The sequence below is a fragment of the Nyctibius grandis genome, chromosome 2, assembly GCF_013368605.1.
Source record: "Nyctibius grandis isolate bNycGra1 chromosome 2, bNycGra1.pri, whole genome shotgun sequence".
Lineage (NCBI taxonomy): Eukaryota > Metazoa > Chordata > Aves > Nyctibiiformes > Nyctibiidae > Nyctibius > Nyctibius grandis.
This window is the reverse complement of record NC_090659.1, coordinates 104,851,535-104,868,269: the sequence shown is the minus strand read 5'-3', so window position 1 is coordinate 104,868,269 and position 16,735 is coordinate 104,851,535. Positions and strand designations below refer to the sequence as shown.

Here is a 16,735-nt window from a genome sequence, read left to right as displayed (position 1 = left end):
GTTTTCTGCTGATACAACTGATAAGTTAGAATATTTTTTGTCTATTGCTACAAAGAAACCCAATGTCAAACAGGAAATCCAGTAAGAAGATGCATTACCACTCCCCTTACTGATATCAAAGCACAGTTGCAACTAAAACAGCTTTTCTAAAACAAACATGTGATTTCACACAGTTTCTACAGCATATAAAAATTTCCTTTTTCTTCCGCTACCATTTTTCGAAGCTGAAAGACTCAGTAATGAGGCAGAGTCATGGAAGAAAAAGGGATTCTGTATTTTACTGTCTAAGCAGCGATTCAAGGAAAAAAGATTTAAGGGGGACTATCCCCAGTATGGGGTTGCAGCTCCCAGCACAGGAGCCAGACACGTAACAGCGCTGGCTTGGAATAAGCCTACGTCTTCCAAAAGATGATACTGCTGCAGGACCCAGGCACCCAGTGGAGGAAGCGACCAACCCTCAAAATTTACACCGGCTCCAGAAGTGCTGACAAGAGTTGACAGTATTTTTTAAATTTTAGTTTTACGATGACACCTGAAAAGCTTGTTCTCAGTACCAAACTCCACAAGACAAAGCCAGGAAAACTTCATATTTGCAATGGAAGCAGGAACTATTTAAATGCAATACAAAAGCCATTTTTTTAGGGTATCGTTCTTCATATACCATTAAGCTGGCAGTCATCTGCCAAAATTGCTTTTTGGAACAGGATCCATACTCACTGCAGGAGTTTACTGTGGCTGATGCCAGTGGGGGGGGGGGGAAAACTGAAGCCAGATAGGTGAAGGTCTGTTTCTCCCCATTTATTAGAATTATATAGTAATCACTTCTGTTCCAACAGAAGAGAGCAGACATTTCCTGCCCACCAGAGTGGCTTCCAGCTATACCTCCAAATAATTAAAGTTTCATCGATCTTCATTATTTTTAATGTGACAGTAGATGTGGGAGTATTGCTAGATTTTATATTATAGACATGTATGCAGCTGCAAGTTTCTTTGCAAATGAGAAATTTAACCAAGTGCCTGAGCACAACTCCAAGTTGAGTTTATTGCACCCAGCATTTGTATCATTTACTGCTGCTTTGGGGCTGCAATAAAAACCTGTAGATTTGCTTCTTCGTAAGAAAGGAATAACAAATTTAGTGATGAATCTCAAGTGAATACCAGTGTGGTTAAAGGGAGCACTGGGAACTTCTCATGAGCATGATTCCCCACTGACACACCAGTAAAATAAGTAGGAAGACAGACTCAGTCAACACATTGTTAAGACATTGAGGTGCTGGAGTGAGTCCAGAGGAGGGCAACAAAGCTGGTGAAGGATCTAGAGGGTATGTCCTATGAGCAGCTGTGGGAACAGGGATTGTTTAGCCTGGAGATAAGGAAGCTGAAGAGAGATCTTATTGCTCTCTACTACTACCTGAAAGGAGGTTGTAGCGGGGTGGGGGTCGGCCTCTTCTCCCAGGCAACTAGCAACAGGACTAGAGGACATAGCCTCAAGGTGCGCCAGGGGAGGTTCAGGTTAGACATTAGGAAAAATTTCTTCACAGAAAGGGTTGTTAGGCATTGGAATGGGCTACCCAAGGAGGTGGTGGGTTCACCATCCCTGGAGGTGTTTAAGAAAAGACTGGATGTGGCACTTAGTGCCATGGTCTAGTTGACACAGTGGTGTTAGGGCAAAGGTTGGACTCAATGATCCTAGAGGTCTCTTCCAACCTAGCTGATTCTGTGATTCTGTAACACAATGAAAAAACCCCACCCAAAAAACCCAGTCAGTCACCAACACTCAGGTTACAATGCAGTCAGCTACGTGAAGAGTGACAGGCAACAACCAGAGGAATTGTGCTGAGTTTCTGAAGAGCAGAGCTCTCAGGAGACCATCATCTACCCATCCAACAACCTGCTCTATAGAGAACAAAGTCAGACCAAAAAAAAAAAAAAGGCAACTTCTAGATCCATGTAAAAATGAAGCTTCTGGATAGACAAACTTTCATGCTTGTGAGTAGTTCTCACTGAGTGTAGCTATCCTGACAGTAAGCAGAAGAAAGCCAGAGAAGTGTCATTCATTAGAAACCATGCAGGTACCAGCAGTGTATCTGAGTATCAAACCCAGCATGCTAAAAGTTGCATTATTTTGTGAGTTACCCTTATTAAAATGCAAACAAAGTAATGACTTCATCGCTGAAGAGACAACAGACCTTCTCCTCAGGGACAGTGACACATTTTAATGTGGGGAGAGCTTTGTGCCTATCCAAATGCCCCCCACCCCAAGCAGACTTTACAGACCCTTCACAGACCCCCAGCATACACCAAGCCCAAGAATGGAGGGTTTGTCAGGCTTACTTGTAGCTTTTTATGTAATCAAAAGCCAAACACATAGATATCCAGTCCTAATCCATATTTTAAAGTGTTCCAGCTTTTCTCTCATGCCTTCCCTAGAATGCTTTCTCAGCAATATCAGGCAACTTGAAGAGAATGGTAATTCTCACGTCTTACATCCGTTGAAGCACTATCCTGTTTTTAGGTAACATATGTCTGCTTCTTCCCCTAGATTTACTGCTCCCATCTTATTTCAACTCAGCATAATTTAGGAACTGCTTGAAAAATAGTAGTAACTGCTTCCAGAGAAGCAAAGTCTGCCAGGACTTTCACTGCTATCATTTTATCACTCCTCTGCTGCAGGAATACCTTGTATTTTAGCACAAGCCAGCTCCTCCTTGCTGCCCAGATGGCCTAACACACATCCTTAAAGATCCCCTCCCTCATATACCACAAATCACACACCATAAAATCCAGTAATTGTACATACATTGTTAAAATTATGGTCTCCAATGTATTCTCAGTTTTTGAGGGATCATAGCTTCTTTGTGCACATGAAAAACACATGACAGGCATAGGGAAATAGTTTTTTGTTCAGATGTGCCTTTGGGATCAACTACCACTTCTCAACTTCCTTCCCCCTTCCTCAGGTCTACTTTTGGGATGTCTTTGAGTAACAGATACCCAAACAGCCCAAAAGGGAAAAACTGGATGATTATAAGTCCCCAAGCAGTCTTGCTATGAGATTACTAGGGATATCATGAACAGCAATTCACGCCCTTCACCTGCCCTACCTCCAAAATTTTTTGTCTTTTCTGCAGATACACAAGCAAAAGCTCCCACCTTAGCTTACTAAAATAACATGTACACTTAAGTCTCACAGAAGTCTACACTGCTATCAGAAGAGCTGGTCCTATCTCTTGTCCAAGAACTCCTGTGTGCATCAGGAATGTGATCTGGCTGAACTCTAACCTTAAAGAGCTCATCCTGCAGCTGTGCAAACACTAGTGCCTTGGCAAGGAAGGGGGAAAAGAACACACTTCTAGGGAGATACGGAGATGAGACTGCCCTTTTTAATGGCAGCGTGCATTTATGTCGGATTAAAGCACAGCCCAGTTGTGGATTCAAGCGATGGTGAAAACACAGCCCAGTGATGGGTGTAGCAACATGCATGACACAGCTGGAGGGACTTGCACTTCCTAAGGGAAGCGTCACCTTGAAGGTGAGTGAGCACTGCACAGAGTTCCCAGTGCAGGAAGGTGCTGGACCCACCACCACAGCATGGCCTGGTGCCACAGAGGCAGATGGCAGCAGGCAAACAAGGATTAATGATGCCACTATGGAAGTCACATCTTGAAATTTCCTAGATTTTATGTATTTACATATTCAATCACAACACTAAATAAAAGAAAGACAGAGGAAAGTAAAGCAACTCAATAGCCTATCCCTATCTTGTCCATGAAGCAGGATGTATTAATAGGCATAAACACATTTCCGAGCAGTACAAAACCACATGTCATTTTTAACACTAATGAATGCCGGCTGCCACAAAGCACAGGCTGACTGTCATATTGCTTAGCTGCTCCAGACACCTGTCACTCCTTGGCAACAAAAGGGAGAAAAGGTCAAGGCACTGTTAGTAAACCCAAAGGGGAGACTCGCTTTTCTACCAAAATTGAACTTGACAGGAACCATCATCACAAATAATGCTGAGAGGTTCAGGTGTTACTGGTTACTGATGGCTTACGCTTCTGCTGCTACCCAGCCATCTACATATTTTAGTCAGTTAACATGAATAAAATCAGCCTGCGCTGTCCTTTATTAATAAAGATAGCATTAATTGGTTTTGGATGAGAGCACACAGTATTAGATTTCTCTTCTGAGACACATAATATTTATATAGTTATATGAAATATATATACTTTCACTGAATCCCTGCAGAACTTAGATACAGCTAAGGCTAATATATTCCATCTTCTTGCTTTCCAAATCCTTAATTACTTTTGCATGAATGCAGAGAAATCCAGCAAGAAGACAGTAAGCAAAATAACTTCATCACATTTAAAAACTGACAGACCAAGTTTTGACCTCCTTCACTCTTCTGACAGCATGAAGTCATCAGGCGTTATCCATGTCTTCGTCTTGGTGGGGCAGAACCGGATTGTCACCACACACACATGCACCAAGGCCACTTAGTCCTAATTTTTCTACAGAATGGGCTCCTGTGCTTTTTGGAGTGTAGTTCTGGGGTTTTAGCTTAAGCCCATGATTACGGACTATATTGATGTTTATATTCAACGTGCAAGTATACGCACAAACATTAAGATTATGGTGGGCTCAGCCTTTAAGTATTGGTCCTGATTCTCCCCTCCCTTGTCTGACACAGGCCCAGTTACAGTGAACTGTTAGTCTTGGTTCAGAAATACCAAAAAAACAGTGGTCCAGGATGCCCTTACTTTCAAGCAGCTGCATTCAAATTGCAATGGTTCAAGAAAAGAATCGGGTTCAAAGTAGTGAAGAAGAGGAGAACTAATGGAAACGCTATGGAACGGCAATAGAGTATGTGGGGGGAGAAAAGCTGCAACGGACTCATTTTTACTACCTTTTCAGAAAAATAGACTGTGTAACTCAAAGAATACTATCACTAAGTAGCAAGATTTGCTATTTCTAGTGTATTTTAAGATGTTCTAAATGATTTCATTGAAAAGAGCAAGGAGATCTAAAAAGCAATGACTTGCTCTCTAGAGCATATAAATAACCAAAAGCTTATAAATAGTCATAGCTATTATGAATAGTGAAAAAATAACCTGTTTTGGACAGGTTACTCAAAGCTTTTACACTTGTGTGCTGTCGCACAGTCCAACGCACCCTAAAGCCGGCTCACTTAAGTGATGCAGGATCCCCTCACTGGAAGGGAGCTTCTCAGGGCACCAACTGATAACAACTCCTTTTCTCCTGTCCCCAGGCGCAGAGCTCTAGCTCCTCGCAGGGCGGACATCCCTTGGGTCAAACACAGGCAAACCACTGAAGTGGTTTTACAGCAGACAAGGCTGTAAAAGCAGGTTGGAAAGCAATGCCTATGCTGCTCCAGATTTGCACTGGGGACTCTATGGGTCATGGAGGATATGGTGTACCTTTTACCTCTGACCCTGTCGTGCTAAAAAAGTTTGGTTTAAGACCTTGAACTTGGGCAAACAAAAACTCCAAACCTCTATTCTAGATTCTTTCCTTCACAAACGTTAAGATACATTTTATTCTAAATCCTGTAAATGCACTTAAAACTAGGTTACAGATGCCTTTTATGAATCCCAAAATACAACAATCTCTAGTGGCTAATTAGTGAAACTGGATAGAGATATTTTTATCATTAGTGCTCATCCAAGTGAAATGGCAAAATTATTTTCTACCAGCATTTAAAAATGGAGTCTGTATTCAGTTCAATTTGTTCTCTGCCCTAGCTTCCTTGGGTCATGATCCTAAAAAAAAACAAGAAACCTCAAAATAATCAGGACCAGCTCAGTTCACAATGCAGATACTGGAAAGAAGGAAACATATTTAATATTTGGTGACACCACATTTTTGAGCTAGCGTTCAAAATATTTTTATAGTTGTCTGTGCAGCAGTATTAAGACAGTAAGAGTTATGAACTCATCAACTGCACGCACCTGTACTACAGGATGCACTAAAAAATGCGGCCATTAGAAACTTATATACTCCAGTGGTGCCTCCAAATGTCCCAGAGAAATGCCCATATCAACAACTAGAAAGGAGAAGTTGAAAGCGAGACTGCTGTTGGACAGGGGCGCAGGTAAGGATACCTTTTTTGATCAACTTCCCAGGAACAGAGAGACAAAGTACTAGTAAAATACTTCAAGATGATAAAACTCAACACCGCAACAAAATGTTTCATTGTTATCATCAAGTTACCCATGCTCAAGAAACACCAAGCCGTACAGCCTGCCCTTACTGCTGGGCAAGTGGCTGGCAGCCAGGCAGATCTCTATTCAGTTCAGACAAGTGAAACACAGACCAGCACACTTTTTGTTCACAAGTGCACAGCAACGAACAATATCCTATCACGTGGCCTGGAACAAATAAACTCATTTTATTCCAAAGAACTGCCAGGAAAGTAGAAAATGTCTTCAATTCCTACTCAGTGACTTCAGTGGGACTGCTCACAGGCAAACCACCACACATTTCCAAAAGTAGGCTCCAAGTTAAATTTCAGAGTACTTCGGGCTTAAATAAAAAGTTGAAGGATTTTGTGAAATTGCATAAAAGCACAACTCGTGAACAGATATTACACCTTGTCTGCCACACTTCCAAACTCTCTGGCACTACATAAAAATGCTTTACAAAGAGCTGTGCAAAATGAACTGCAAACCTCTCCTCACACCTAGGCAAAGTAGTGTTTTTAAATATCAGGGTCACATCTGAGCTTACTGCAGCAGATGCAGTTAACTAAGTAATTCTGCTTTTCTCTCCCCTGGACGATTAAAGTCTTCCAAGTCGCATTAAGTTTCAGAACACGCATGCTTTTAGGGCCATTTTAACACAAGTGCCTCAAAGCTTCAAAACCAGAGAATTAAACTCACTGTTCCGATTTGCCATTCAGTCACTGGGGCCAGGGTCTATCACCAAGTCCTATTTCGCAAAATGTAGCCTCATTTGTAAGCATTCGCATTTCTATTCTTAAAAGTACGTAAATTGCTGTGGAAATGCATTTTGAACATAGCTATTTAGAGCAATGAGGTACAGGTGAAAAAGAGAAGAAACCCTCACACCTTCAACATATCAGCCCCATGGCTTCCATCTAGTAAAAAGCAAAAGAGACAAAAAATCCTTCTTCATACATCTGATATGCATAGGACCTTACTCTGCTGTCAGTTATTCCCGTGTAAATCAGAAATGTCTCTGCTAAAGGAAGTCTATTTATAGGGATATAGGCCAGATATAAAGAAAACCAGTACAGGCCCAAAGGATATATTTGTAAAGAGCTGTATTACCATATATACATGGTGTTGGATTTTAAACAGGGTCTGTCAAAATTACCCCCTTCAATGAAGGAGAGCATACATTGCTAAATTCAGCACGAATGTGCTAAGCACAGGTTATTCCCTGATAAGGTTTATTAGCACTTTTTTAACATTGATACAAATTTGAAATCTGGCCTTCTCTATACCCACAAGTAACGCCACATGCACTGAACTGGCCTAGGTGGCTGGGAAAGTAGGATCCGTTCCCCTTTATTTTTATTAAAACAACGGATGATCCAATATTAGTAAGTCAGAGCAGTCAAGGGTTTTTGAGTCAATACTCAATGCCATAAGAAGAGTTATATTTGATATGAAAACTTTTGGCTTTTGGAAAGAATGTGGGGTTGAAATCAAGAACAATAAACTCTTGAATTTCAAAGCTGGTTTTGTTTGATGGAAAAAACACCTAGGTTTGGGTTTTCCTAACTTTGATAATACAGGTTTAGCTTCCCTCTTAAAAGCTTCCTCACATTAGGTTACCTCCCTTCCAAATATCAACTTGCATTTTCACTGGTGACAGAGTTAAACTGAAAAAATTTACTGATGACAGAATCCTGGCTTTGATGAACGCATGGCTCAGGAGATGGCTAATGCTTTACATTTAATGGCCTCAAATTTAGAAAGCAGATTATTATCGCTTCGTTATAAGCCGTCCAAATATGAAATTAAGCTAAAACAAAATATCACAATAGACTCTTCTTGAAGTAGTCTATTGCAGCGTGTACTGAACCTGGTAGGTGTTCATCTAGAGATTTTGAGATCATGCTAAGGAACCTAATTTATCATATTTGGAATGCTGAAAAATTACAAGCTGTGTTGGTCGTAGGGTGTAATCAAGGCAGTGTTCATAAAGTCAGAATAATGTTGTTTCTCATTCCATCACTTTTGAAAATGGTTGGAAAAAATTCAAAACCGGCCAGTTAATAGTTGAGTCAATTTGGTTTTCAGCAAAGATGGACTGCTCTCTAATGATTCACTGTGCAGTGCACAGCACTAAAAAAGAAAGGATAATTAGCATAGATTTATCTTTGTGACTGATTCCTTGGAAACTCTTGGGATTAACATACTCAATTATGAATCCAAAAAACAAGAAGTCAATCATGGATTAACGTTGGTGAGACCAGCCTATGTGCAATTCTGAATTTCTTCAGGCAAGGGGGGGTTGAAATATGGAATAAATTGTCAGTGATAGCAATATAAACCAGGCACTGTAAATTAGTTAAGAAAAAGGGTATATTTTTAAGAACAAAAAGCAAAGCACTGGCTGGACATTTTTGGATTAGGTTGGCCAACTGTATTTTATGATATTCCAAGAAGTTTGGCAGGCTATTTGCAGGATCTGTTTTCTGTAACCATTGCTACTAAAGAATGTTTTCTTGAATTGGAGCCTATGAGTAGCTTTTTTCGTGGGCAGGAAGGGGATAACATTCTGTGCTGCCCTAGGTTGTCTACTTCTGCATGTTAAACCTGTGCACGAGCCCGATAAGAAACGGTGCAAGAGAAAAATAAGCACACATAAGACCTGTTTTTCAAAAATTATCAAGAGACAGTGCTCAGTCTCACATGCTTTGCTCCTCACACTGTGTCCATTACCACGCTTTCCACATTTGTGAGTTCTGTACTATAACTTCCATAAATACTCTGCACTTTTTGAACTGATTAACGTTACCTAAGCTGGGGGGTTTGGATTCCTTTCTTCTTACATGTTTCAAAACCAAATGAACAGTAAGAACAAAACAAGAAAAAGATTCCTTCACTTTCTTGGATAGGATTCAGTTACCTCAACCTGGACCTCTTAGTACTAATAATGCTGCTGCTGCTGCTTCAGACAGGTGAAGGTCTTTGGCAGGTCCTGTGCCACACCTGCCAGTCCCATACTGCTCTCTGTGACCCCAGAGCATCCATAAAGGCTGTCTCCATGGACACTACATCAGTTTCTCTCAGGCACCTAAATTTACACCTGATACCAATCTTAAGGATATTGAAACTCACCTTTTGCCTATCTGAAAGCACCTGCCCACAGAGAATAAGTTACTTATTCAGGATATGCATGCACTTGTGAGAATCCAAAAGCCAGATTTCCAAATTATATAAAATGGAAATCACACACACATTCCTACTTTGCTTCATCGTGATACAGCACTGTTATAAGCTTACCACATCAACTGAGTATACGCACACAGAAGTAATGACTATTAAATGCCTACTGGCATTTGAAGTACTTGAACAAGCGACTGAATAATTTCAATACAGAAGCATGACAAGGCAGCTAACTTATCCCTGTTCAAGAATTTTACAACCAGATCTTATTCTTAATTTAACACTGGGGTAAAATACTGCTCTTATCTTCTAACAAAGTTGCTTTTTATGACAACAGTTATTGCACTTCAGTCCTCAACTCACTGCAAAAATCCCCACACTTAAAGTTTCCTATTGCTGGGCTGTACCCTCAGAGTTGCAAAGTCAATTGGAAACAGAAGGCACAGGGATGTAGGTAAAAGTCAGATTACATAAACCAGGAACAAGCACACAGAAGCATTAGAGCTGTATGTTTTTTAGTATCATATCAGATACACTCAATTATTCATGCCATTTGCGTAAGAGGGCTAAAATTCCCATGCCTGCTTTCCACATTTTTTAAAATACCTGTTGTGTTTGACAGGAAAGCATGAAAACAGGAAAAACTAATGCAAGGTCTCATGCAGCAACATTTCATGTGTGCTTGCACAGCATGTGCTATCGGCTTGTCTGAAGCAGTGACCACAAAGAGCGTGCGGAGCACTTCACAGCTCTCACTGCCAGACCTTGCTGGACTCACAAAATCACCACTTAATTAAACATATGTTTATCTACTCGGAGCTTTTAAGATGTGAAAATTCAGCTCTAGAAGAGAAACTATGATCCTGGGGTTTTGTTCTTTAGTACATTTATCTTGTTTGCTTAACACTGCTCACATACAACACTTCCCTCTCAGCCTCCACAAAGAAACAGCTTTCCAATCTAGGCTTACAACTTCTGTCTGGATTCTTAAGGCAGAAGAGAAAATAATGCAGTGTCAGGGTACGTACACTATATTCTTCCCTTCCCACTTGCCATTCATTTCTCTGTCATGGCCCTGCACTGCCACACCTTGACACAGGGACCATCTATTCGCCCCCCATTCTGCAATATATAATACAATAACACTTCATATTAAGTACGTTTCAGATAAACGACATGCTCCAGTGAAGAATTGAGCACATTTTTCCTGCACACTGTGTTGGCCTGAAAGCTATCTTCCATGCTACAGAACCATTCCCAAATGCCTTGAACTCTTACCTGATATTTCTGTTATCACCTTTGATCTTGCTATCTTTCTACTTCTCCAAGCATGACATGAAAGCAACATTTCTGTATTCTTTTACATTTGAAATCAGCTATATTTCAAAGCTCTCATGTCATCAGGACAACTTCATATCACCTCCCATGAAATATATCTGCTCATCAGATGTGAAACAGATCTTTTGTTTCACTACTCAGTTTAAAGCCAGCTACATAAATAATTGAATGAGATGGTGTTTTGTCATGATGCCCAGGTGTTTGTCTGTCAGATCTTTAAAAGACAAAACCCTGTCACTGACCTTCTGCTTCAGGAAGGTCCTGAACAATTGGCTTTGCCAGTAATGGCTTTAGTACACACTGCTACTGCAGCCAGGCATGGGAAATACAGGAATGGGCACCAAAGAGGAGGCTTTATATTCACATTTCATCCCTGCAGCCATCTTGGTAGCTTTCTACATAGATGCTACCTTGCCGCTATCAGGACAGACCCAACAGGGCCCATCAGAGTGGGCAAGCAGCAGCAGTCTATCAACCAGCTCTGTGGATGCAAAGGTCTGAGTCTGCATCCCTCTGCCGGTAAATGAGGCCATAAGCGAGGGAACCCCAGCTTTACACCTGAAGCACCTTGGTAGCAGTGATAATGCAAGGGCTCAAGAATCAGGCTAAGAATCACACCGGAAGGACTTGCATTTCCAGGAACCACTTCTCTTTCTGCTTTTGATTTATATTTCATTGAGTTTTGTATTTTCAAAAATCAAGAGGGGAAATCAAGAGAATGGCAGAAGGACAACGATGATGAAATGCAAAGGGAAAGAGAGATCAAAAATCTTCTCAGACTTCACTGAGCTTTATCACTTTGATGATTTAAAATTCACCTCATAAAAAAATATTAGGAAGATCTAATCAAGAGAGAGGGAAAAATACACTCTTATCTTCATTTCCCCTGCAATCACTAGACTACATGGCTTGCCTTCTGCTATATTAGCTCTCTAGCTGCATGAAGTTGTCCCAATATGAGCACACATTTTAGTTGTTGTCAAAGCAGCTGAAAACACAGTTCCTGGGGCCTCTGCCTCTCCACAAAGAATCAGCCATGGCACCAAGCTAAGCACCAGCCTTAACCCAGCAGCGTCTCTTAGGAATAAAGCCCATGCCAGCCACCCGAGTACACTTCCCACCAAATCCCAACTTCTGTATTTGAATTACCACTTTTCCCAGAAGCTAAATGAAAGCTGATGAAGTTTAATGTTTCAGAGATGCCACAATTTGGATCACAGAATCACAGAATCAACCAGGTTGGAAGAGACCTCAGGGATCATCGAGTCCAACCATTGCCCTGACACCACCCTGTCAACTAGATCCTCCTGGTATAAGAGTGACTGGTATCAAGATGAACTTCTAAGTGTGTTAGGGCTTTTAATATACCGATGTTGGGATACTAGGAAAGGAGACAGCAATATGTTCTTCTCAAGCATTTGTCACTGTTTAATTAACTTAAACTTAAGATGAACGTATGCCTCTGCAAGTTGTGTCTGGATGTTCTCTGTGCTAGGCCTGACTACCATCTCTTATTTCTCTCTGATATTTGGAAAGTGTCAGAGAATAAAAGTTATGATAAGCCCCAGTGCTTCACTGCTGCAAAATTCATTTACATAAGGCTTACTGTAGTTATTCCTCAGGTGTTAAAGCTTCATTGAAATAAAACAGATACAGTAACAAAGGTATAACTGACAGTCATATTGACTGATGTGCTTTTTGATTCAACTCTATAAATATTTACTCAGCACAATCCTTTAGAAGATTAACTCAGAAAGCAGTTCAAGTTCAAATCCCTGTTCATTATGATGCTAAAAGAATATTCCCCGTATACCACACATCCAAGCAGGAAGTACAAGTAAATATTAAACCTATCCAGAGCATCGGGAAACAATCAGGAGCATACCACATGCACAAGCAACAGCGCAGGAGTGCTAGGCACTACCATTCTCTCAAGCTGAAGGATTTACTCCCCTGTGAAGCTGCTCTTTCACGAGCATCACTCCATATCAAAAACTGATCAGCGCTCCCAAGCCTCACAGCAGAAATACAAAACAACTCAGCTTTCTTTGTGTAAAGCTAAGAAGGGAATTAGAGAACTCTGCATCCCTAGGATACCAAAATTGATGTCTCTTGGGTTTCCAGGAAATTTGGCTAGTTTTATACAGTTTTGGAGGGGAAGATCCTTAAGGCCACTAGTAAAGCAAACTCACCGGGGGAACTAAAACCTGAGCTCTTCCCATTGCTGCAGGTCTACAACGTTCTTCTGTCACTTCCCCTTCCTTAAGCCTTAAACTTGCTTCCAAACTTCTATGCAGCATGAGCAGAGAGGGGTAACTGTAGTCCAGGGCTGAAGCTCGTTACACATTTTTCAGTGCTCAGCAGTTATATGGAACTGACTCCCACCCACAGTCATGGACACCAGTAGACACCAAAGCTCATTTGCCTTAGTACAGTATGCATAAAGAACTGAAAACAGACTAATACAGCAAAGAGAACATCTGACCTCACATTCTCGAAGCAGACTTGCATTTTAGTATCATATAGTGACATCTCTGGCTACAAAATTCCTCCCTACAGTAAGATGATTAAGCTGTCTCAGGCTGGAGGTCCCAGAGGCCTTCACCTGTCTTCAACCCCTTCCACAGCTGCTCACATGGAAAGGTGTAATTTAGCCATACAACATTTGATGCAGAACTTAATTTACTTGTCAGACTATAGTAAATGAAGCAAAGACAAACACTGCTACAATGGGCAAGAAGCAGATTTGAATTAATTTTCAATTCAAGCAATTAAAAACCAATTTGCAACTGGAGAAAAGAATCCTAGAACGCGATCATAAAGCTGTTAAGTGTTTTCTGAACAATTCAGGGAAAATCTCAGCAGTTCCCATGCTCAGTAAGAAACCCACTAGAAAACTTCCTTTTAAAATTATATATATTTCTTTTGCACAATAATGAAAATTACTGTAATCTCCAACAACTCTTAAAAACCCATATAAACATGAGCTATGATTAGCCCAAGTCAAATTAAGGACTATTTCAGAAAGTAAAACATGAACCAAATCTTAATTTAAGTGTGCTAAATTCATCTCACAGCTGTGAAGGTAGCTTCTACACTAGGACAAGAACATGCCTTTGAAATCTCAGAAACATGGACTTACAATTTGGCAGAGAATCCGTATAAAGAGTTGGAACACAGTCAAGATTTGGATGCTTAAAATTTAGAAAAAAATCAACTCCTCGTATTATTTCACAAATCTAGCATACTGTATATCACTCAGCCATCCTGCTCTCACCCACTACAGCAAAACACTGCCATTATTTTGATGGCATAGTGTAACTCTCTTGCAGTAAACAGACTAATTATGTTGAAATTGTAACAGCCAACAGCTAATGCAGAAATAGTTAGCCCAGGAAAAACAGAGCAAGTTAGTGGAGAATATTTGCTCTCTAACATCATGCATAAAAGATGATCAGACCCTGAGGGAGTCAGGTATACACACACTGACCATGATATGATTCACTGAATAGTAAAACATTACTCACCCACTATCTCCTGTAATCGATATAATCAGCTGCCTAATTATAACTTTTCTTATCTGTTAACCTCATTCATGTCTGCATAATTATGAAGAAATAGAAAACCTAATATATATACATAGACATATAAAACAAAACTGATGAACAATGTGGAAATTGTTGTACCAAGTGACCACTTGATACTCATGTGACCAATGCACTGAGTTCAAGTTCCTCGTGTGTTTCTAACTAGGCAACAGCACACATAAACATCCGTTCCTGATCCCTCTTAAACTCAAGACTATATCTTGAAGCATGAGAACTACACTCCTACCTAAGCAGGCTGAAATGCAATATATTAATGTTCATAACAGCATTCAGCCCTCTTTAAAAATCCAGTTTCACTACTTCACATCTTCAAGCAATTCATTTTTCAAAACACAGTTAGTTACATTTTAAATATTATGAAATCAAATAACCTGATTAATCTTATAATTTCACTGGCATTGTAGGACAAAATTATGTCCTCTCTTTTCAAAAAACAAGGCAAACTAATTTCAGTTCCAGCTAAGCTATGGTCTTTATAATTTGGAAGCAACAGCTATAGTTTTTGCCTAGTTTATTATTTGCCTATAGAGTTCTTCCCGATTCTATTAAATGAACTTTTAATTTAATTTTAGCACCAAATTCAAGTTTTACAAAGTGTAATTGAAATGTTTCCATGAACACAAAGAGGCTTTCAATAAGAACATTCGCACAGAAGGAACGAACTTTGTCTCTGACATCTCATATCCAAGGCTTCACTGTACTGAAACCTTCAGTTTTCCTTTTGCAAACATTAAAAGATTCAAGTGAACTAATCTGAGAAAGGAAACAGAATTTTATGTTGTTAAACATAGAAAAAAATGTCAGTCCTTTTAGCTCAATCCATTTGGATGAGTTTTTCTTCTTACAAGAGATGATGTGGGGAGTAAGCAACACTAAGACATATCCATTTAGTTACTCTTACCTCAATAATATATAACACCACATTCTTGTAGAAGCAATATAGTATGCACTTGGTAACTCTATTGTAACTCCAAGCTCCATGGACCAACAACAGCTTCTCCAAGTAGGAAAACTAAAAGAGAGAAAACAAGTTATTACATATATGAAGAACTGCTTAAAAAAATTGGTTAAAGTAAACCCTTGCCCTCAGGAAAAAAAAAACAACTCAGATCAGATATGAAAGCTGTTCTTCAAGCACAAAATTTAAATAGTTTAGCAGAACATACATGCAAAAAAAAAACAGTTAAAAATTTACAGGAAAAGCCTTTTTGTAACAAAACCTCTGAATATTTTTAAGTGGTCTTCACTGGCTTTAAACAGCAAGAAGTCTTCAATTAGTATTACTATCCTGAGAGCAAAAATCAAACAAGGTTAACATAATATATATAGCCTTGTGGATTGAATGTAAGTGTGAACTCTTCATTTCATGGTCAAAGAAGATCCCTGTGCTTGAGGGCTTACAAGGTTCAGAATCTCTTTCTCTGTGTTAACGAACAGTCTGGTAATTAGAACTGTCTTGAGCTGAAATAAAACGCACGAGGAGGAACACAAGTGGAAAAACAGATGCACAGTCTCTGTTATAGAGAATGAAAACTTACATTAACACTTTCAGCCCACAAAACGTATGCAATCGTGTGCTATACAAAGCACATAAAATATTGTATGAAGAAAGAGGGAGCATTTGCCAAAAAGGGCAAGTAAATGAAATCTTGTAAAAACAGATACCTTTTAATGCTAGTTTAAATCACAGATAGAGCTCAAATTCAGCTTCTCAATTCAGCAGTTTTGAAAATGGACTTTTATAAAAGCAGTCACACAACGCAGCCTAGGAAAGGCATAATTTAGTTCTAGTCTTGGCTTTGTCAGTGAACCTTTTTATGGCCTGCAGCATTCCTCTTTCGTCCAGTTACAGACAGCTCAAACTCGTGACTAGATTTACTGTTCAGCATGTGTGTACATGAAGGGTTCTTGGACACTAAGGTGGGACTATTATTTGTTTTGCTTCCTTTTCTACAAAGTGACTTGATAGGAAGAGCTTGACTTCCTAAATTTAGATTCCAGATCATTTGTTTTAACCAAAACTTATTTGAAATTGAAAGTTACAGTAATGAATTAGGACTGTCACGAGATAGCTCTGCTCCCATGATTTCCAGCACTGAAATCACTGAACCACAAATCCTGTAAGAACAGCCTCTCCCCCATGTATCAGCAGCTCAGATTTGTTAGGATATGCCAGCAAGAAAGAAGAAGCGAAAATAAAAGTGAACCAAACTTCACAGTTCAGTCTCTGCCCAACTTGACTCAGGACTGAAAGTGGGACATTAACAAGCGAGTAGTTGACCTACCAGACACCTAATGCCTCAGTTAATATGCAGCACAGCTACAACTTTCCTTATCAACATTCACTGACAAAACACATCAGCAGTGTTGGGAAACTTGCCACTATATCTTGACCAAGTCACC

At 39.9% G+C, this 16,735-nt stretch overlaps 1 protein-coding gene across 2 annotated transcripts in view; it reads right to left on the bottom strand.

The window, feature by feature from the left end:
- Positions 1–16,735, bottom strand: part of ATP8A2 (ATPase phospholipid transporting 8A2) — a 316,393-nt gene that overhangs the window by 136,869 nt on the left and 162,789 nt on the right. For both annotated transcript variants that reach the window (XM_068422488.1, XM_068422495.1), the window contains exon 26: positions 15,234–15,344. In XM_068422488.1, the coding sequence (XP_068278589.1) occupies positions 15,234–15,344 (111 nt within the window). The remainder of the gene's footprint in view (positions 1–15,233; positions 15,345–16,735) is intronic.